Source organism: Pristis pectinata, chromosome 15, assembly GCF_009764475.1.
Source record: "Pristis pectinata isolate sPriPec2 chromosome 15, sPriPec2.1.pri, whole genome shotgun sequence".
NCBI lineage: Eukaryota > Metazoa > Chordata > Chondrichthyes > Rhinopristiformes > Pristidae > Pristis > Pristis pectinata.
In genome coordinates this window covers 47,246,672-47,269,400 of record NC_067419.1, presented here as the reverse complement: position 1 = coordinate 47,269,400, position 22,729 = coordinate 47,246,672, and the positions used below count along the sequence as shown (strand labels likewise).

General features: G+C 45.4%; 1 protein-coding gene across 2 annotated transcripts in view; it reads right to left on the bottom strand.

Annotated features, from left to right (window-relative positions):
* depdc4 (DEP domain containing 4) overlaps positions 1 to 22,017 on the bottom strand; it is a 29,985-nt gene extending 7,968 nt beyond the window's left edge. The window contains exons 1-6 of one of the 2 annotated variants that reach the window (XM_052030398.1): positions 21,868 to 22,017; positions 9,772 to 10,180; positions 8,280 to 8,425; positions 6,400 to 6,595; positions 5,501 to 5,727; positions 2,303 to 2,445 (exon numbers count right to left, since the gene is read on the bottom strand). In XM_052030398.1, the coding sequence (XP_051886358.1) occupies positions 2,303 to 2,445; positions 5,501 to 5,727; positions 6,400 to 6,595; positions 8,280 to 8,425; positions 9,772 to 10,180; positions 21,868 to 21,997 (1,251 nt within the window). In that variant the 5' untranslated portion in view covers positions 21,998 to 22,017. The remainder of the gene's footprint in view (positions 1 to 2,302; positions 2,446 to 5,500; positions 5,728 to 6,399; positions 6,596 to 8,279; positions 8,426 to 9,771; positions 10,181 to 21,867) is intronic. The other variant, XM_052030399.1, reaches the window with a different exon arrangement.
* Between the last annotated feature and the right edge of the window lie 712 nt (positions 22,018 to 22,729).

The following is a 22,729-nucleotide window of genomic DNA, read 5'->3' as shown; positions in this document are numbered from 1 at the left end:
CTTACACCATCGAAAGCATCACAGGTGCAGAATGGTGGTATAGTGGTTAAGGTATTGGACTAATAAGGGAAGTAGGTGAGCAAAGGTATGGGTTCAAATCCCACTCTAGAGGTTGGGAATTTATAATTACATAATCTAAAATGATAATATAAACCAGAGGGCATGCATTTAAGGTGAGAGGGGGTAGGTTCAGAAGAGATGTGAGGGGTACATTTTTTTAATCAGAGTGGTGGATGCCTGGAATGTGTTGCCTTATAGGGTGGTGGAGGCAAATTCATTGGGGGCTTTTAAGAGGGGCTTGGATGGGCACATGAATGAGAGGAAAATGGAGGGATATGGGCGTTCTGTAGATAGGAGGGATTAGCTATGTCAGCACAACATTGTGGGCCGAAGGACCTGTTCTGTGCTGCACTGTTCTATGTATCACATTTTGGGTGAAATGTAAAACCACAAGGTCCTGTCTGCCTTCTTGGACGAGACTTAAAACATCCCACAAGTCTAAGAGTAGGGAAATTCCCCTGAATGAGCGGTCAATACTATTCACCACCAAAACGATCTGATTCATCCCAATGCTGTTTGTAGGTATTTGCTGTATAAATTAGCTGCTGTGTTTCCTCCCTGACTACATTTCAAAGATAAAAGCACTTAACTGGCTGCAAAGTGCAGCAGGATGTCCCCAGGGTCGCAGATAATGTTTGCATAATTACAAGTCCTTTCTATTCAGTCAAAGGTTTAAAAAATTGGCTTGTGGGGTTTGCCAACAAGCTGATTTCACAAGATGATTCAGAACAAAGAAATAACATTCAGTTTTCAGAGAACAAAGTTATTTTTGTTTGTATCTGGACAGTTGGTCAACTTGTGCAGTTCTCCTCTCAATCCCCTAGGGCAATCAAACCAACTTTTATCAAAACATTTTAAGAAAAAAAATTTTTTTTGGGAGAAATTCTTTTTTCTCCCCCCCCCCTAAGTATTTATCAAATGAGGGCAATTGATAAGATAATTAGCAAGACCCCCCCCCCCAGTGAGGTATCTAACACAAGAAGACTGGCTCATCCCTCCCCAAGAATCCCCGTCTTGGAACTGATCCCTGCAAATGCATGAAGAGTTGCACCTGCCCCTACACCTCCTCCCTCACCACCATTCAGGGCCCTAACCAGTCTTTCCAGGTGAGGCAGATCTTCACATGCGAATCCATTAGTGTCAGTTATTGCATCCGGTGCAGCCTCCTCTGCATCGGTGAGACCCAATGCAAATTGGGGGGGGGAAAATCGCTTCATCGAGCACCTTTGCTCCATCCACTATACTAGCTGGGATCTCTCGGTGGCCAGCCATTTTAATTGCGCTTCCCATTCCCATACTGACATGTCTGTCCACGGCCTCCTCTCCTGTCAAATTGTGGCTTGACGCAGATTAGAGGAACAGCACCTCATATTCCGGCTTGGTAGTCTCCAACCTGATGGCACGAACATAGATTTCTCTAACATCTGGCGGCTACTCCCCTCTGCCCCTCTTTTCCCTTATCCACCTGGCCCCCACACCCCATCTCTTCCCCTCCCCTGCCTTTTCAATCTGCCCATCACACACACATTCCTCCCTCCAGTTCTCCTCCTCACCTCCTTCCTTTGATTCCATGGTCCACTGTCCTCCCCCATCAGATCCCATCTTCTTCAGCCCTTTGTCACTTCCACCTATTACCTCCCAGCTTCTTGCATCATTCCCACTCTCCCCCTTCACCCACCTGCCTATCAGACCACCAATCCCTCCCCCCTCCCCAAAACCTGGATCCACCCATCACCTGCCAGCTCTTGCTCCACCCCTTCCCCTCTACCTTTTTACACCAGTCATCTCCCCTCTGTCTTTCCAGTTCTGATGAAGAGTCTTGACCCAAAATGTCAACTGTCCATTCCCCTCCATAGCTGCTGCCTGACCCGCTGAGTTCCTCCAGCATTTTGTTTGTTGCTCCGGATTCCAGCATCTGCAGTCTCGTGTTTCCATAAGTTTACGATGAGAGGTGGGAAGTTCAGAGGGGATCTGAGCGGGAACACACTGCCTGAGGAGGTGGAGGAGGCAGATACTCTCACAACATTTGAGAAGCATCTGGACAAGCACTTGAGTCAGCAAGGAATAGAAGGCTATTGACCCAATGCAAGTAAATGGGATTAATATTGATGGGTGCAACAGTCGGCATAGAAGTGATGGGCCGAAGGGCCCTTTTCAGTGCTGTATACTCTGTTTCTTGCATTAGGTTTGTTGCCACAAATGGAATACATGGGCTCTCAGCAGTTCCTAAAATGTGACAAACCTGTTTCTGTAGTCTGTAGGCACCAGGGCGAGCTGCAACAGCCATAAAGGACAGCAATCTGTGCAACTCCTCTCTCCAGGTCGGCTCCAATAACTGAATGCAAAGCTGAGCAGCTTCCAGCGCTTGTCCAGTCTTTCCATTTTCTACAGGAATATTTAAAAACAAAAAAATGTTACTTGCATAAATATGCATGGCAATTTTTCCTAGTCTGTATGGGGAAAACTATCCCACTGGATGTCTTAGAGTTTCCACTGCACACGGAAGAAACGGTTGTGCCAACCTTTAAACCTTGCTTAAGACTATCTAACCCCTTCCTCCCACATATCCCTCTATTTTAAATTCCTCCATATACTTATCTAGTAATCTCTTGAATTTGACCAATGTATCAGCCTCCACCACCACCCCAGGCAGCGCATTCCATGCCCCAACCACTCTCTGGGTAAAAAACCTTCCTCTGATATCTCCCTTGAACTTCCCACCCATTACTTTAAAGCCATGTCCTCCTGTATTGAGCACTGGTGCCCTGGGAAAGAGGTGCTGGCTGTCCACCCTGTCTATTCCTCTTAATATTTTGTACACCTCTATCATGTCTCCCCTCATCCTCCTTCTCTCCAAAGAGTAAAGCCCTAGCTCCTTTAGTCTCTCCTCATAATGCATACTCTCTAAACCAGGCAGCATCCTGGTAAATCTCCTCTGTACCCTTTCCAACACCTCCACATCCTTCCTATAATGAGGTGACCAGAACTGGACACAGTACTCTAAGTGTGGTCTAACCAGAGTTTTGTAGAGCTGCATCATTAACTCGCAGCTCTTAAATGATCCAGTAATGTTCTAAACGCAATGAAAACTTGTCTCCACCATCCTTTCAGCCAGTGAGACCTGAACTACCACCATTGTTATTGAAAAAAAATTCCCCCTTATTCTCTCCTCCATCAATTTCCCCAAAATCTAACTGTTGATTTCTCTGACGGGGAAATAGATCCTTCCCATTCACCTCATCTCAGAAGTAGCTGGTCCAATGAAATCTCTCTCAGCCTCCTTGACGCCAAAGGAAACCACCCCAGTGAAGCTCATAACTAACATTTGCCAGCCCGAGACAATTCTTTGTAGTCTCTGAATTATCATGTTGTAACTTTGTTTTGCAATAACAACAGCCCTTCTAAAGTTCCGTGGAACATGAAAGATACCATACAAATGCACATCTTTCTTTAATGAAGCATATTATACGTATCATTTGTCAACTTCCTGCTGCTTGTCAGTTTTGGATTGGTACCTTTCTGAAGGTAATAGTGGGGTGATTAGTTTGGTTATGAACATTCATGGTTTGCAGCCAAATGAATTAAGCTAGTTTCAATCTGCTGACATTCAGTTAATGTAAATTTGCTGGTGACTAATTAAATAAAATTTTATTTCAGCCAGTTGCTTAACTTCTGCCAGAAAGGTGTGGCAATCTCATGTATGACTTGGTCAAATGAGACACCTTGGCAAGGGTATGAGTCAACATTTCCAAGTGTGTAGAATACCAAATTGACCAGGAGGTTTCTCACACAAGTCACAGGATCCCATTCTGACACTAGAGTGCTCATCAACCAGCCATTTCCAGCTTCCTTGAGCACTCTTGTGCAGCAAATGTGTTCTGACTTGCCTGCCTAAACGTTTGGCATTTCCCTTGAGCTTCAAGGCTGGAAATTCCAGAACAATAGAGGAAGCTTGAAGTAAAAGGGAAAGGGTCAACCAAGTTGGGGAAACAACAAAAACCAAAAGTAGTAGAAATAGTTCTGATAGCAAACAAAAAAGTTGGCTTGGAGAAAGAGGAGCAGAGGGACAGAAATGAGAAAGGTAACAGAAACTAAAGTGAAGGAGAGACAAAAGTCAAGACACTTCATCTGGATTGAACCAACCCAAAAGGTCAACTGTCCATTTCCCTCCACAGATGCTGCCTGACCCACTGAGTTCCTCCAGCAGTTTGTTTGTTGCTCCACATTCCAACATCTGCAGTCTGTGTTAATCTTCAGTCAGTTAAAACCTGTTTTAACTGCTTGAATCCAGTCTCCCAAGTTCCACACTGTTTCTAGATCCCAGAGCTCCAGGACTTAATTCCTATAACTAGTCCCAGGTTCAGCCCTCCTCCATGCCCTTCCAGGTCTCCTTCCTCCCACCCCACCATCTTGCTTTCCACCTCCCAGCAATCTCTCCTGCCCCAGAATAGTGTCCTATCCTGAAGCTAATCCTCATCTAACCTTGAAGCTCAACTCTGCAGGCAACACCTTTTGACAGATCTTCCCATCCCACCCTAGTTCCTTGCAAAAAAACAAAGTTAGATATTGAATAATCAACAAGGAAAGGCAAGTAGGAGTCACAGGTGGTGGGGGGTGGGGGGGGGGGGGAAGAGAAGAGAAAGTTGAAAGAAAACAGGACAACAGAAAGTAGGACAGCCTCCCCTCCTTTACCTCTCGTTGTCTTGGTGAAGCAGCCAGCATAATCAAAGACCCCACCCACCCGGGTCATTCTCTCTTCTCTCCTCGTCCATCAGGTAGGAGCCTAAGGGCACATACCACCAGACTTAAGGACAGCTTCTACCCCACTGTGATAAGACGATTGAACAGTTCCCTGATACAATGAGATGGACTCTGACCTCACGATCTACCTTGTTGTGACCTTGCACCTTATTGCACTGCACTCTCTCTGTAGCTGTGACACTTTACCACGTACTGTTATTGTTTTTACCTGTACTACCTCAATGCACTCTGTACTAACTCAGTGTAACTGCACTGTGTAATGAATTGACCTGTACGATCGGTATGCAAGACAAGTTTTTCACTGTACCTCGGTACAAGTGACAATAATAAACCAATACCAATAGGAGTGAAATAATTGGGAGGGTGAGGAAGTTACAGTGATCATTAGAAAACAATACACCAACAAAAGAAAGCCAAAATAGCTGAGAACAAAAATGTGAGACAGTTATTGGAAGCAAAATGTATTTTTCTTTCTGTTCTCAGACAAAGCATGACATTACACGCGTTGTTTATTACACGCATAACTTATTCATCATTGAAGGTGAACTTTCCTCCGATCAACTGTGAAAATCCACACTAAATTTGTCATAAAGCATAAGGAACAAAAGCCATGCCTTTCCATACTTAGCACCAAGTTACCAGTATTTTCTCTGTACAGTCCTGTAGAAAGATCTCTTACCCAAAAGTCTGATTATCCCAGAATGTATGTCGAGGTACCGGCTGCAGAGGAGCGGCTCCCTGTTCTGGCTGTAGTGCTTCACCATAGTTTCAAACAGAACTCTTTTGTAGGTCTCTGCAGTGTCACTGTCATTCGTGGTCTGAGATAACAGTTCACTCGCGTGCACAATCAGCTGGTCTGGGAAACAATCCAGGCAATCAACAGCAGCCAAGAGCCACTCATCAGTGCTGTTGAAGCAAATGAAAACAAAGCAGAAATTGAGGAAGTGCAGATCAGGTGCACCTTGAACACAAGGCACCATTCTAACCTGACAAAGCGACACACGGTCCTTCAAAAATTTCAGGATTAAACTTTTCTCCAGTAAATTACACTAACTTAGTCTTGCAGTAAGGTTATATAACCACTTCACCTTGATCTCTTTTCTGTAGATTTTGAAATGAGAGCAGACGTCATTGAAACATTCTAGAGGCCTTGACAGCATAGATGCTGGGGGAGACTAGAATTAATTCATGGGCTCAGAATAAGACATTTCAGGCAGAGTTGGACAAAAATTCTTCACAGCCGAATGCAACATATAGTAGTGTAAAAGTAGAAACTCGAGTGCAAAGGGGAAGTGAGCAACAGAACAGGCAAATGTGACAGTAGGTCATCAGAAGGGAGGCAAGAGAGAGATCATTTGGCTATTCTGCACACCTGTTAGAAAAACGGTTCAACATTGCACTGGCTCAGATTTCTGCAACAAGTTCACAAAGGGGAAAAACAGATGTAATCAAAACATTCTTTAATGTTCATCTTTCCTTTAAGATAAAATTTAGTTAAGTATTTTTGGCCTCCTATTGATGTATTTAAAGTGTTACTTACTCCAAACAAAAGATAAAAAGTTATTAGAAAATACTAACTAAGGTAGATTTAGGCTCTTAGAAACCTCTCGATCCAGGAACGTGTTGGAGATAACAAGGTCAGTCTGCCGATTGAAATGAACTGCTCCTCTTCTTTCCATCTTCAAGGGAGGTTCCAGAATGCTGTCCAGGATGGGAAGGTGGATTAAATGGAGCAGCTGCAATAAAGTCGCCTGCTTCCAAACATCCTCAACAACTATTTTGGAGCAGGTCAGACCCGTTGTTGAAAGTAGAAGAGAAGGACAGTAGAAACATGGTTAGTGTCTGCATGCCCGGTTATAAAAAACACACAAAATATTAGTCACTGCATGCAGTTTGCACATCAAAATGTAACATTCAGCTTGTGTGTTAGCTTCTGAAAGTACAGAGTGGTAGAAATTAGGGTTAGGTGCTGTATTTGCCTACATTGCAACAGTGATGACACTGGAAAAGTACTTAATTGGCTGTAATCAATGGCAAAGTGGAAACATTTGAACACATACTACATTCCTGCCAAAATTTCAGGCTGAAGAGCAGTTGCTGGTTTAAAAAGAGAATCAAGGGGCTCGCCAGGTTCAGCTTTGAACGCACAGGGTTAGGGCTAAACATGACACAACTTCCTCATTCCAGAAGGCCATTAGAGAGGCATTACTCAAAACGACCTCAGTTGTGGAGAGTTAGACACCAGCCTTTTACCACTAAGATCCAAGGACAAATTAAACAGTGGGGTTAATCTCATTCTGCTAGTTCAGAAGATTCTTTGGGGAATGGGTCTGAGAGCATGTAATTACCAGTGACACCCAGCCCCAATCCAGTTCTCAGAGGGCAAATAACCAACACGTTACCATTTTCCCAATTCTCCATCCCATCTGTCACACAATCAGATACTTGGTGTGGAAAATGAGACCAGAAGTCACAATAGTATAGCAGGACTCATTTCTGAGATAGTACAAATGCATATCCTTAAAGCAAAAACCATCTTTGCACCTAAAAATAAAAATTGCCCAAAAGATTAACAATCCTTTCTTGAGTGCAAAAGTGTAATTAAGAATACAATTTGAGGCTACTTCTTAACCACACAGACCAGCTCACCCTAAAGATTTCTTCCTCACACTCACCCTGTCCCTACCCCAGGTAAATAAAGTAATAAGTAACACCACAATGGGTGTGAAAGGTGGAAGGAGAAAACAAATAAACCATATATTGCTCAATATGCCCTGAGTTTGTACGTTCTCTCCATGTCTGTGTGGGTTTCCTCCGGGTGCTCCAGTTTCCTCCCACATTCCAAAGACGTACGGATTAGGAAGTTGTGGGCATGCTGTGCTGGCACCAGAAGCGTGGAGACACTTACGGGCTGCCCCCAGAACATTCTACTCAAAAGATGTATTTCACTGTGTGTTTCCATGTACATGTGACTAAGAAAGAAATCTTGTCTTTATCACTGAATAGCAATCATGCCGATGGATTCTCCATACCCAATTGCAGGAGGACTGATATCACTGGCCAGGAAAGACCAAAAGGAAGGCAATGGGAGTCAAAGTTGGAATGAGTGCTTCAGCTCAGTGTTGGCTGAGATCCACATTAAACAGCCTGTGTACTAATCCAAGAAAGGACTGGAGATTTACAAGCTTCCTGCTGCATGACAACCTAACCAACTTGTGCATAAAACTCGTCATTTATTCCAGGTGTTCAGCAGTAACATGAATGAATGGCCAGGATTTTGCACTAAGGTCTCTGCCTAACACGGCACTGAACATACAGACAAGATTTAGTTAGCTAGCTTTTAAGGCAGTTTTATTACATTACAGACAAAACACAACAAAAGGCAGGCGCCAAGGGAAATGAGAAGTCTTCTGTATTCATTTGCCTTTGCGATCACAAATATTGTAATGCAAGTTTACCTTTCTTCGGCAGCAGGCTGGTTGGTGCTTTTATTTTTAGGTTTGTGGGCAGTGATGGACGAAGGCTGATTGCTTGCAAAACTTCTTCAATTCTTTTGTCACATGCTTCCAAGGCAATAGGATTTGAAAAGGTTATTTTATCTGGTCTGTTTAAAAAAAACAATAATTTTATTCAGTCTGTTTAAAGAAAACCAATTGTGCAACAGAAAGAATTTCAACCTTATTTGGAGAACAAAGACTTAATGAATGCATTCTAGTCATTGCCCATTTCTGATGAATATCATAGAAAACTAAATAGCTGGAGTGGCAAGATAAAGGCAGGCACAGTAGTGTAATGGTTAGTGTAACACTATTACAGCACCAGCAACCCAGGTTCAATTCTGGCTGCTGTCTATAAGGAGTTTGTACGTTCTCCCAGTGTCTGCGCAGGTTTCCTCCGGGTGCTCCAGTTCCCTCCCACATTCCAAAAGACGTACGGGTTAGGAAGTTGTGGGCGTACTGTGTTGGCGCTGGAAGCGTGACGACACTTGCGGGCTGCCCCCCAGACCACTCTACGCAGAAGATGCATTTCACTGTGTGTCCCGATGTACATGTGACCGATGAAGATCTCTGCTCTTACTGACGGTACAGTGGCAGCTATTTTGTGAAATGTGGCCTCAGCCTAGAGATCGAACCAAATCATGAGTATTTGCTTTTTTTTTAAAAAACACAGTGCAGAGACATACATAGATCCACAATTAGGGCACAATGGCAAAATGTCTAAGATGTGACGACTCCCCAAAATAACATATTGACATTCCAGCTCACTGTTCTAGTGTGAAGCAGAATCAGCTGTACAACCAGCGAGGCCAAATAGTCTAATTTAGGGCTGTAAATTCTCTCTGATCATTCTGTATTCTGCATGCACAAGCCCTCTAACTTGGTTGAGAAAGAGAAAAGAATTCTAAAATAATAACTAAAAGTATAATTAATCAGATATGTTTTCGCAGTATTTATCAACCAGATATAGAGGGACAGAGAGTAGAGTTTGCACAGTCCAAAAACAATCACACAACCAAAAGAAAAAGAATTCCAATTGTGACATTCACACTGTATTTTTCCCACTCGTGTTAATCACTTTCAAGCAGAGAGGTAAAACTGAGTTGTAATATTCAAACTAGAGCAACATCAGCAATTTTCTGGATACCCAAGGGACTGACAGTGGTTTACTAATGGAATTAATGCACATTTCAAGACAACTAAAATTCAACCACAACAGTTTGAGAGAGTGAATTTCATTTCCTTTGGAAACACAATGAATCTGATGGAGAAACCTACCTGATCCATTAATGCCTTTTAGAAAAAACCTGCCAACTTAGTTGGGCTTGCATTTGATTCTAGACCCAAGGCCACGTGAGTGACTGGTCTCCAGAACTGATTTAGCTGCTGGGTAAACAACAAACATCAACTTCACTTGCAATGCAATAGCAAGAGAAGGGAAAAAAAATCTTACTTGGGACATTTCTTCCTTGGCACCAGTCTCTCATGATGAAACAAATCATCTGTTCTCTGTTCCCGTCCAGGGAGCGCACTGTCATCCACAAACCTGTAGAGACTACTACTGCGATCCTCAAACACAATCTGCTGTTCTTTACGGAAGAGTCTCGTATTAACAGGCTCAAACACTCTGTGATCCATCAGAGCGTGGCAGAGACGAGCTGCTTTCAAACGCGAAATGTCACTGTTGATAAAGTATACGTTCTGCATGAGGTGGCTGAGCACCACGTCAACGGCATCAGCACCAGTGAAGCAGGCATTGTGAGTTCTCCAGAAACGTCGGTACTGCCTCACCTCCACCTGGGTCTGCAGGGCATGGATAATATTATTCCAAAGCTGTGTTGCATGGAAAGGTTCCAAGTGCCCTAAAAGAAAGAAAATACAATATTTGTGTATTTGTATTCCATCGGTATATTTGAAAGCTTTCACATCAGCATCACAGCTAGTAGAGCTGCTGCCTCACAGTTCAGGTGACTGGGTTAGATCCCAACATCCAGTACTGTCTGCGGGGAGTTTGCCCGTTCAGTGGGTTTCCTCCCACATCACAAAAGAGATAGGTGAATTGGCCATTACAAATTACACCTAGTGTGCAGATGAGTGGAATCTGGGAGGAGTTGTGGGAATGCAGGGGGAAATAAATGATGTTTAGGGTTAGGGTGCAAGAGGGAGCTTGATGGTCTGAATGAATTCAATGGGCCGAAGAACCTGTTTTTGTTCTGTATAACTCAATGAATTACTTTGAAGTTCCTTTGCAACCTTCTGTTTTCCTACGTGGTATTTACAATGCAAACAGGAAATACTGCAACCACTCACCAAGAGTTCCTCTGCACCTCCCACTAACTTCCGACAGTAAGACAAACAAGAACAATGTCTTGTGAAGTTCCTCAGCTTTGGACTTCCCTCCATGCCACACACCATCCTGATATGTCCCTACATATACCTTGAACGTTGCCAGGTCTAGACCACCATGAAAACAGCTACAAGAGCTACAGATCTATGTTGTTGGCTCACTACCTCCTCGAGGCAACAGAGGACAGGCAATAAATACTTTCTTGCCTTCATCACCTTTATCCAGAGAAGAAGAAATAGAAAATAAAAATATCTCCCATGAGAAGGAATTATTCTATGACTGGTGAAAAGTCATTGGATGCTATTCAGGTACTTAAAGAGGCAAGTAAAATAATGTTGCTCAGATTTCCTCAAACCCTCTGTTTGTTTGATAAACCATTCTGCCCAGCTAGTTTTACAGTATGGAAACAGACCATTCAGCCCAACTTATCTATTCTGACCAAGATGCCCATCTAAGCTAATTCCATTTGCCTGTGTTGGCCAATATCCCTCTGAACCTTTCCTATCCATGTACCTGTCCATATACCCACTACACTCCATGTGGAAAAACCATCCCCTCAGGTCCCTTTAAACATTCCCCCCTCACCTTAAACCTGTGCCCTCTAAAACTAGACTCCCCTACCCTAGGAAAAAGACTATTTGCCCTACCTATGCCCTTCGTAATTTTACAAACCTCTGAGGTATCCCCCTCAGCCTCCTTCGCTCCGGGGAAATTCCAGGTTATCCAATCTCTCCTTCAAACACAAACTCTCCAATCCAGATTATGTTGGTTTATGCTCCACAGGTTTCTTCCCAGCTCCCTTCATCTAACCCTGAACAGCATGCCCTCCATGCAGCTACTTCACGGAAGAGGATGCTCCACATCTTCACCATTCTCCTGAATTCAAACAGATGGATTTATTGGTGTCCAACTTCCATTTAGGGACGTGAATTTGGGTCTTCCTGACAAGTGGCAACAACTCTTCATCTGACTGTGAATCCCCAAAACAATTGTAGGGACCGCTATTCAACAAGTAGTTTATTCAACTTTTAGTTCTATTGAACAAAAATCTCCACAAATCCCAGAAATACATGCTCCCCTGAGAAGGCATAAAGATGTTTTTTCTCAAAAAGGAACCACATCTTATATATATTATTCCTCAGGATGTGGCCACTCAAACAAGGCCAAGCTTAATGGCATCTCTTGTTGTCCTTGATAAGATGGTGGTGGGTTTTCTTCTTGCTGCCTGTGAGGTGACCATACTCCCCGACTATATGCCAAGGAGGTACAAGGATTTTGGCCAGCAGCAATCAAAAAGCATGCTAACTGGAAGGATTATTTAGTTCCCATGCAGTGCAACTTGCTAAAAATAAAATATGATATGTGCAATCTTCAAAATAAATTACAGGCAAACCACTGTCAGCCTTTGCAAATCAAGCATGTCCATGAAAGTGTAGTCAGTTATCCCTAAAATTCCTAAGACTCACTCAACAAAAAAAAAGTTTCAGTACTGCCAATGCAGGCAAATAAATTTTATTAGAAACTGTGGAAATCCTGTGAGCTTTAAAAATTCAAGAAGTGGAATAAGAAACCCCAAAACTGAATTGTATAAACTGTGTGAAGTGGTTTCAGTTACATAACCATGTATTCTCACTCTTCAAGAATGTAATTATCACTGGTATAAGATATTCTGAAAAATATACACATTATAGCATAGTTCCCTGTAATTCACTCTGCATTTATTTTCAACAACTCACAAAGCACACAAAATGTAAGATTTTTAAAAATAATTATGTGGTGGGTGGTTTTAATTTTCCCCGAGAGACAACCAACCACCAAGGACCCCACTTGAAGGCTTTTCTTTCAATTTAATGGAAGCTACTATGGAGGCTGAGAGGAGTTTTGACAGTTGTGCAGATGACAGATTTAGTTAAGGTAAGTAGACTGAAACTGTTCCAATCAGCAGCTTTAATTTGCACAAATTTCAAGCTCTTGTGCAATGATTAGACTTACTCTTCATGCTGAAAACTGCACTGTTACATTTTGTTTATGTAAATCTGGCTTGAAATTTAAAATGTTAATGGAAAGACAGCTGTGACCTGCACTCCGATCCTGCTGGATGTGGACAATCACGCAACATCTGCAGGAAATGTCCCCAGCTGCACTCAGTCAACCTCAAAATAACTAAACGAGCAATAGCAAATGCATTCCACCACACGTGGGGGATTTGCAGGAAAACACGCTCCAAGAAATGGTCACTCACTCCCTTGACTACAGCAGACAGATTGACATTGGATAAAGAATAGAAGCTAATAACTCTCTGTCAATCATCAGTGAGGAGAAGAGACATCTGTTGAAGGCAATGTTAAAGCAAATATACTTACATTGCTGAACAGTTTGATAAGAACACAAGATCTAGGAGCAGTAGTAGGCCATCTAGTCCAACATGGCCACTCCACTTTTCAACAAGATCACGTCCAATCTTCTGCCCTTAGATCCAATTTCTAACATCGCCCTCATGTTCTCCAATTCCCTTCGCACCCAGAAATCTTTTTCATCTGTTTTGAATGAACCCAGTAACGCTACCACCACAGCCTTCCATGTTACTCAAGATTCAGCACTCTGAGTGAAGAAATTTATCACCTCAGTCCCAAACGACTTGCCCCTCATTCTGATCATGTCAGCCCTGGTTCAAGACTTCTCAGCCAAGGGAAACATCCGCCCTGTTTACCTCTATAAGGATTTAAATTTCAATTCGATTTCTTCTCATTCTTCTAAACTCTAAGGAACACAGGTCTAGTCTACTCAATCTCTCCACAGAGCTGCCATCACAGGAACTAGTCCAGTAAATCATCTCTGAACTTGCTCTATACCAACTATAACCTTTTTTAGGTTAGGAGACCTAAGCAATACACAATATTGCAGATACAGTCTCACAACATGATTGCAGTGAGACCTGTTCCAACGGAAATGGCTCAGTAGAAAACCACCTTAAGCAAGGCACAATGGAAACAATACCCATGTAGGAAAGGTGAATTGCAAGGAGGCTGAAGCAGTGGGAGATCAGCAAGAGATTCTGTGAAGAGTTCCCAAATGGCAGCTCAGCATCACTGGAATGGTCACCCCATTGCAAGAAGGATGTGGAGACTTTGGAGAGCTTTACCAGGCTGCTGCCTGTGATAGAGGGTCTGAGCTATAAGGAGAGGTTGGACAAACCTGGGTTGCTTTCTCTGGAGTGTCAGAGGCTCAGGGGAGACGTGATAGAAGTTTACAAAATTATGAGAGGCATCAATAGGGTAAACAGTCAGAATCTTTTTCCCAGGGTGGAAATGTCAAATACTAGACGGCATAGCTCTAAGGTGAGAGGGGGAAGTTTAAAGGAGATGAGCAGGGAAAGTTTTTTTTTATTTTTTTTATATATATATATATATATATATATACACACACACACACAGAGCACAGTAGGGCCTGGAATGGGCTGTCAGAAGTAGATGGAAGCAGATATGATGGTGGCAGTTAAGAGACATTTAGATAGGCAGGAAATGAGAGATTATGGATCATGTGCATGCAGAAAGGATTAGTCTAATTTGGCACCATACTCAGCACAGACATGATGGGCCGAAGGGCCTGTTTCTGTGCCGTACTGTCCTGTATTCTATGTTTCAAGAAGAATTCAGAATTGGCAAAAAATGCTGGTGATGCCCACATCTCAAGAAAGTAAGTAAAAAAAATACACAGTCAAAAGAAATTAAGGTTAACCCAGAAACTTTAGTGGAAAAAGAAACTTAGCAAAACTATCAAGGTTAGGCAGAACAGGATTCAGATCCAGCAAATACTATTTGACAACAAGAAATATAAATGCTGGGAATACTCAGCAAGTCAGGGAGCGCCATGGGAGCAACAGCTGGTATTTCAGAACATTAATTCTTCCTCTCTCAAAACATTCAGTGACCTGCTCAGCACTCCAAGCTTTTGATATTTTAGTTTCAGGTTTCTGGCATCTGTAGTTTTTAAACTTTTTATATCCAGATGTTAAAAAGATTATGAAAGCAGGACTGACAGGAAACTGTCAGGATCACTATCAGCGAGTGCAGGTGAGAAAGATATCTGCTCGAGCAAGAGACAGATATAATGATTGAAATTCACCGGGACGAGTTCTGGACAACTGTCTTCACAGAAGCTAGGAAAAGAGCGCAAGGGAGCAGGAGATTGGAAGTGAGTGCGTCAAGAAAAAGAGTGGAGGAGATCACATTTAACTGAGTTAAAAGGGAAATGCAAGTACAAAGCAGTTGGATTTGAAGGGAAAGCAGGTTTTAGATATTGTGCAGCTCGGAAGAAGCATGACCCATTTAAAAATAAGTCAGTGCCAGAGAAGTTCAAGCAGCAACGGTAGTTCAAACTGTTGTGCCAAGTTTAGGATATCAAGTTGAGCGGTTACATTCAAATGAAAAATTACTTTTGGGAATCTCAGGAGAATATATTTGCCAAGAACCAATCAGCTTGAAATGCTAGACCATGAAAAATGCCGAGTTTCCAAGAAAAATCAAGATTTCTACAGAGCTGAAAATTCAAGGAAACCCAGCCCATTAGTTTAAGTAGGCTCATTTCTTAGCACAGCAATTTTTTTTTCCTAATTACATTGTCAGTCTCAAAATCGGTGGTTGGCTATTAAGATCAGAGGTAAGAAGAAACTTCCTCACACGGAAAGCAGTGAATCTTTGGAAGCACAGTCATTGATGATGCTCAAGACACAGTGATAGACATCTAGTTAATGAAAGAATCAAATGATATGGGGTTAGGACATGTGACACAAAAGCAGTTACATAAACAATTGACCATGAATTTTGAATTGTGGAACAGACATGAAAGAGTCCTGCTTCCAATTCTCATATCCAGGAGTGAGATCGAAGGATTCCTACTGTAAAGGGACAATTATGTGGCTGACAGACATTCTGTTTAACCCATCAGCTCTTACTTTCACTGTCCAAAATGGGTTTGGCTCAGCAATGGCCCACTATTGATATCCTTTTCAAATCCAACCACCACCTCAGAACTCCCCTCTGTAATGTCCTTCAGCCTGAGAAATGTCTTAAATACCTGCATATTCCAGTTCTAGCCTCTTGACAATCCTTGATTTTAATCACTCGCTCCACCATTGTTGACACATGTCAGAGAAAAGAGATTTTGGAGTTGGGGAAAATTAAGCAGAAAGGATCTAGGAGTTTCATGAATTGAGATATTGAGTACCGAACCAGGATAGCCATGATGAGCTTCATAAAGACCTGGTGTATTACTTCACCAAGTTGTACAACACAGAAGCTATATCCAGTCCAACCATTGTACATATTTATAGATAGGTGTTCCATTTACCCATATTTGGTCTGTAACCTTCCATGCCTTGATCACCACACTTTGGGAAGAATAAAGGTTGATGAAGGATTCAGCTACAAGGTTAGATTCTAGCAGCTGGTGTTTTTCGTCTTGCAGTAAAGGAGGTTGTGGGGAGGTGTACAAGATTAGGACAGGTTTCGATAAAGTAAACCAGGAGGAATGTGAACATCCACTCACGTATGAAAAACCTGCCTCTCAGGTTCCCTTTAAATCTTTTCCCTCTTGCCCTAAATCTGTGCCCTCTAGTTTTAGATTCCCCTACCCTGGGGAAAAAGACTGACTGTGATCATCCCCTTATGATTTTATAAACCTCAAAGGTCACCCCTCAGCCCTTACCACCAAGGCAAACAGTCCCAGCCTATCCAGTCTCTCCTTATAACTCAAGCCCTCCAGTCACAGCAACATCCTTCAATCTTTTCTGCACCCTCTCTGGCTTCATCACATCCTTCTCTCGTGTGGCGACCGGAACTACACACAATAAATATTCCATGGGAATTCTTAAATTTTCCTGTTGTTTAAAAAATAAATCTCCAGAAACTAATGGATTCTACCAAGGTATCCAAGAGGAAATAGTGGAAGCTCTCACACCTCCCTGGCACAGAAAATTCTATTAGAGAAGGGCGATAAAGAGCAGACTGCACCTTCCACAAAACAATGTGCTTCTGACTTCTGAAACTGGAGCCAAGGATAGCAAACCCAGCAAGTTAGCATGTTTCCAATCACTGGGGCAAGTTACTGGAATACTTCTCATGTCATCATATGATCATGGGAAATATGGCTGGAAGGATTGGCAGTGGGTGGGAAGAATCAACTGTTAGACATGCATGAAAACTGATAACTATTAAAGCATGGCCTTAAACGGTAACCTCATTTATCACATCAGTGAATAGCCAGACGGCTAACCAATCAGAATCAGCCCAGCAGGCAGTCATTTGACCCCTCCAAGTCTGCTCCACCCTTCAGCTAGATGGTGGCTGACCAACCTCAGTACCATCTTTCTACCCAATTCCCATATCCACCAATTCCTCCAATAGACAGAAATCTGACAATTTCAGTTCTGAATGCAATCAATGACTGCAGCTCCACAGTTATCAGAGGAACAGAATTTCCAAAGAGTCTCAACCTTCTGGGTATAACCTTCCATTAGTGGGCGAAGCTTGAACAAGCAGACATTGTAACAAAATGAGGGGGTAGTCATTTAAAACCGAGGCATAGAGGAACAACTCTAGAATTCCCAACCCTTGGATGTCCTGGAGGCAAAATCATTGGATGTATTTAGAAAGGAAGCAGATAAATTTATGAAAGATTAGGGAATGGGGGGCTATGGGGAACTGGCATAGAAGAGGAGATGAGGCCATGTGCAGATCAGCCATGAGTACATTGAATGGTGGGGAAGGCTTGAAGCGGCCAACCCCTGCTCCTATCTTTTTATGCTATGTTCCGCACACGAAGGAATTCCTCATTTCAGTCAAAACAAAACACTGCTGGAGGGACTCAGCAAGTCACAACTGCTGGAGGAGCTTAGTGAGTCGGACAGCATTTGCAGAGGCAGAGAGATGGTCGATGTTTTGTGTTCTGATGCAGGGTCTCGACCAGAAACATTGACCATCCCTCTGCTTCCTTGGATGATGCCCAATCCACTAAACTCCTCCAGCAGTTGATTTTCTGCTCCAGATTACATCATCTGCAGACTCTCCATGGTGTCTCCATGTCATCAGCTTGTCTAGTTATCCAAGAATTTTGCCCGTTTCAATTAGGCTACCTTTCATTCTTCTAAACTCCTTTGAACGGAGGTAAAGCTTGTACCGTCTACAGGATGCACTTCAACTCACCAAGACTCCTTAGACAGCACCTTCCAAATCCATGACCTCTACCAGCTGGAAGGACAAGAGCAGCAAAAGCATGGGGAACACCACCAACTGGAAATTGCCCTCAAGGCCACACACCATCCTGACTTGGGAATATATCGGCTGGGTCAAAATCCTGGAACTCCCTCCCTAACAGCATTGTGGGTGTACCCACACCTCAAGGACTGCAGCGGTTCAAGGCAGCAGCTCACCACCACCTTCTCAAGGGCAACTAGGGATGGGTAATTAAATGCTGACTCAGCCTGTGAAGACCAAACCCTTGAATGAATAAATAAAGAAAATGATGTGATCTCAACAATGTGAGATATAACCTTTACTCTGTACTCAAATCCTCTTGCAATCCTCAACGTACCATTTACCTTCCTATTGCCGGTTTTCAACATTCTAGGATATCTGAATGTTAGCTTTCTAAAACTTAAGTGGTCCAATATTCATTGGATTCAAATCACTATTTGACAACTTAAATGCTTATGTCAAAATTACAAAATGGTCTGAAATAGACTCAACCAGCAATTTCACATCAACATTTAAGGTCCAGCTGTGTTTTCTCCCGTCTTTCCCTCAACTGACTGCTCCCTTCTCCCTCCTACTCACCCTCCCCCCCACACACATCCATATTAACCATCTCAAATGCTCCTTGTGTCAACAAAGTTGTACATTCCTATAGTCTCTGGGGAAAGAATTGCCTTTATACATCTTTGATTCTTCTGGTAACTACTGGTGCCCTCTGTACCCTGTCTCAAGAGCCGCCCTCCCCAGCCACCTCTCCAGGTGCTCCAAGTGCTGTGGTATTGTTTAACCCATGAACAACATGCAGTAACTGATTTGAGAGCTGTGCCCAGTATTCAGAGGAATCTCAGTTGCAAGAGAAATTCTGTCAGAATTCTCTCCACATTACACCTGGTACATTTCTGACTTTCAGTACCTTCTGCATACCAGCCCCCAGTTTAGATTCACAGTGTGAGATACATCAGCAGCAGAAAATGATATTACACTGCAAAAATTCTGCTGAGATATACAAGAAATAATCCAATGAAAAATCAAGAAACACAGCTTTAGAGTCAGTTGATCTGTAGCAATTGACTCTCACCAACTTTTACCGATGCACCATAGAAAGCATCCTATCAGGATGTATCACGGCTTGGTACGGCAACTGCTCTGCCCAAGACCGCAAGAAGCTACAGAGAGTTGTGGACACAGCCCAGCGCATCACAGACACCAGTCTCCCCTCCTTGGACTCTGCCTTTACCTCTCGTTGTCTTGGTGAAGCAGCCAGCATAATCAAAGACCCCACCCACCCGGGGCATTCTCTCTTCTCTCCTCTTCCATTGGGTAGAAGATACAGGTGCCTGAGGGCACGTACCACCAGACTTAAGGACAGCTTCTACCCCACTGTGATAAGACTATTGAACAGTTCCCTTCTACAATAAGATGGACTATGACCTATGACCTCGTGACCTCATGATCTACCTTGTTATGACCTGGCACCTTATTGCACTGCACTTTCTCTGTAGCTGTGACACTTTACTCTGTACTGTTATTGTTTTTACCTGTACTACATTAATGCACTCTGTACTAACTTGATGTAACTGCACTGTGTAATGAATTGACCTGTAAGATCGGTTTGTAAGACAAGTTTTTCACTGTACCTCAGTACAAGTGACCAATAAACTGGCATTCAAACATAAATTATTGAAAATTCAAGTCAATGGTTTACATGCAAAAAGTGAACACATTAAAAAAAATGCTGAAGTTGTGATCAAGGACAGCTCTATGATTAACAAATGGATTCATGGGAAGAGTGAATAGAAATGAGGAATGAAATGGTTATTTTTGATTTGGGAGGTTGCAAACATTAGTGCTGCCACTATCAGTGCTGGGACCCCAATCATTCACAATCCATAACAGTGTTTTGGATTTGAAGAGCAAATGAAATAGAGCTGTAGAGTGAGTTGTGAGGAAGATGCAATAAAACTTAAAGAGAATATAGACAGGCAAAGTGAAAGGGGAAGGTCACAGCAGATAGAATATTATTGGGAAAATAGTGTTTTATTCCATTTCGTAGAGAAAACAAAATATATTTAAATGCAAGAAACAATCTGCTGGAGGAACTCAGCTGGTTAGCTCAATATTTTTAAATGATTGGTGATTGAAAAGGATTGTAGTTGAAAGTGACCTGTATGTCATCGTACAGAGCATGAAAGCAATGAAGACAACAAATAATCTGCAAGAGTAAAGTCCTACTGATATTCTGCTGGGTTTTGGTGCGACCACAACAAACTGTAAAGTTCAGCCAAGCCAAGAGAGAAAATGAAACCAATCCACTTGCACCTCACCCCTCCTCCCTCCTTGTCATACACTACCCCCCTACACCTACCACCTCAGCCAACCCCCACCCTCCCCTCTCACACTTGCTCCACCACGAATCCTCTCCCCCACCTTTCCCCTCCCCAAATCCTACCCCGACCTCTAACCCCTAACCCCCACCTCTACCTTCCCATCCCCCACCCTCTCATACTAACCCCTACCTTGCCCTACCCCACACATCTACCTTCCCCTGCCCCTAAACCCTACCCTCCCCTCTCCTCCACCCTACCCCCCAGTACCCCACCCTCCACCTACTCTTACACTCCCTGCTCTCCCCACCCACGCTTGACCCCCTACTCTACCCTCCCATCCACCAACACCCCCTTCTCCCCTCTACCCCAACCTTCCCTCTCCCCTCCACCCTCACTACCGCCCCACCCCCTCCACTCTATCCCCTCCCCTTTCTCCTTCTCGTCCCACGCTCTCCTCTCCCCCTCCCCGTCCCCTCTCTATCCCCCTCCCACCCCCCTCCCTCTCGACCCCCTCCCTCTCCTCACCTCCACCCTCCCACCCCCCTCCCGCTCCTCCCCCTCCTCACCTCCCCCCCACTCCCACCCACCCGGCCTCCCCTCCCCCCCACCCTCTCCACCCCCTCCCCTCCCCCCCCACCCCCGTCCCCTCCACCCCACCCTCTCCACCCCCTCCCCTCCCCTCCCGCCCCACCCGCACTCCCATTCCCCCCTCCCTCTCCACCCCCCTCCCCTCCCCCCCCACCCGCACTCCCCTCCCCCCTCTCCATCCACCCTCTCCACCCCCCTCCCCTCCCCCCCTCCACCCCCCTCTCCCCTCCCCCCCTCTCCACCCCCCTCCACCCCCTCTCCCCTCCCCCCTCCACCCCCCTCTCCCCTCTCTCTCCCCTCCCCCCTCCACCCCCCTCTCCCCTCCCCCCCCACCCCCCTCTCCCCTCTCTCTCCCCTCCCCCCTCCACCCCCCCCTCCCCCCTCTCTCCCCCCCCTCCCCCCTCTCTCCCCCCCCTCCACCACCCTCTCCCCTCCCCCCCTCTCCCCTCCCCCCTCCACCCCCTCTCCCCTCCCCCCTCCCCTCCCCCCTCCCCCCTCTCCACCCCCTCCCCCCTCCCCCCTCTCCACCCCCTCCCCCCTCCCCCCTCCTCTCCCCTCCCCCCTCTCCACCCCCTCCCCTCCCCTCCCCCCCTCCTCTCCCCTCCCCCCTCTCCCCTCCCCCCCTCTCCACCCCCTCCCCTCCCCCCCTCCTCTCCCCTCCCCCCCTCTCCACCCCCTCCCCCCCTCTCCCCTCCCTCCCCCCCTCTCCCCTCCCTCCCCCCCTCTCCCCTCCCTCCTCTCCCCTCCCCTCCCCCCCTCCTCTCCCCTCCCCTCCCCCCCTCCTCTCCCCTCCCCCTCCCCTCCCCTCCCCCCCTCTCCCCTCCCCTCCCCCCCTCTCCCCTCCCCTCCCCCCCTCTCCCCTCCCCTCCCCCCCTCTCCCCTCCCCTCCCCCCCTCTCCCCTCCCCTCCCCTCCCCCCACCCTCCCCTCCCCTCCCCCCCAACCCTCTCCACCCCCCACCCGCTCCTCCCCTCTCCCCCACCCTCTCCCCTCTCCCACCTCCCCCTCCAGGGGCCCGCAGACCCCCAGTGCCGGTACCTCGCCGCCTCAGGGACCCACAACTGTCCAACCGCCGAAAGCGCGGAGTCAAATTCACCGCCATTTCCCGCCTCCCGCTCGACGCGTCTTCAGGCCCCGCCCACCGCCCCAGCGCTGTCGGCAGCGTCATTAAGCCCCGCCCCCACCTGGAAAAGTGGACCCGCCTCTTCTCTGACGTCACCAGAGGACGGCCCCGCCCCCTCCCGGGTCCTCCGGCCAGCTGAGTGACAGCTGGGCTTTGAGTGACAGCTTGTGGGTCCCAGATGCAGATTTGAAACTACCCGTTAAAGGCACCTGACAGAATGATGTTCCCCAGCGCAATCCCTGCACCTGCACAGGCAGGCATCCCAATGCTGGCACTGCCCTTGCCCAGGTCTCAGAGGCTGCACGAACCGGCCAGAGCCGCCTTTGTCGTATTACGGTGGCACCACACTTGCACTGGCAATGTACCCGCCACATTTTGGACTTCAGAGTGCCCCTTCTTGCAGTAGATTCAGTGGAAAAGTCTTTCACTGAGTTGGTCTGCCCGAAACTTGCTGGTCTCCCAGCACTGCGAGATGTCCGTAAGGGAAAGCTGCTGACTGGCACATTCCAGGCTGCAGGAGTACGTGCTGAGGGACGCACTGAAGCTGGGTGCAGCCAACGCAAGGGCTCAGTGGGGAAGGACGACAGCTTAGGGTTCTTCTGCCACTGGAGAGGGAGGGGCGGGGTCAGGCGTGAAAGCCCCTGAAATATTGTAAATACGGGACTGGGCAGGCCCCAGGGAGCCACACATGTGGCGTTGGTACTGTGTTTTTTTTATTATATAAAAAGGTAACATTAATGATTTATCTGTACAAGAATGTAAAGGCTTGCATTGTTT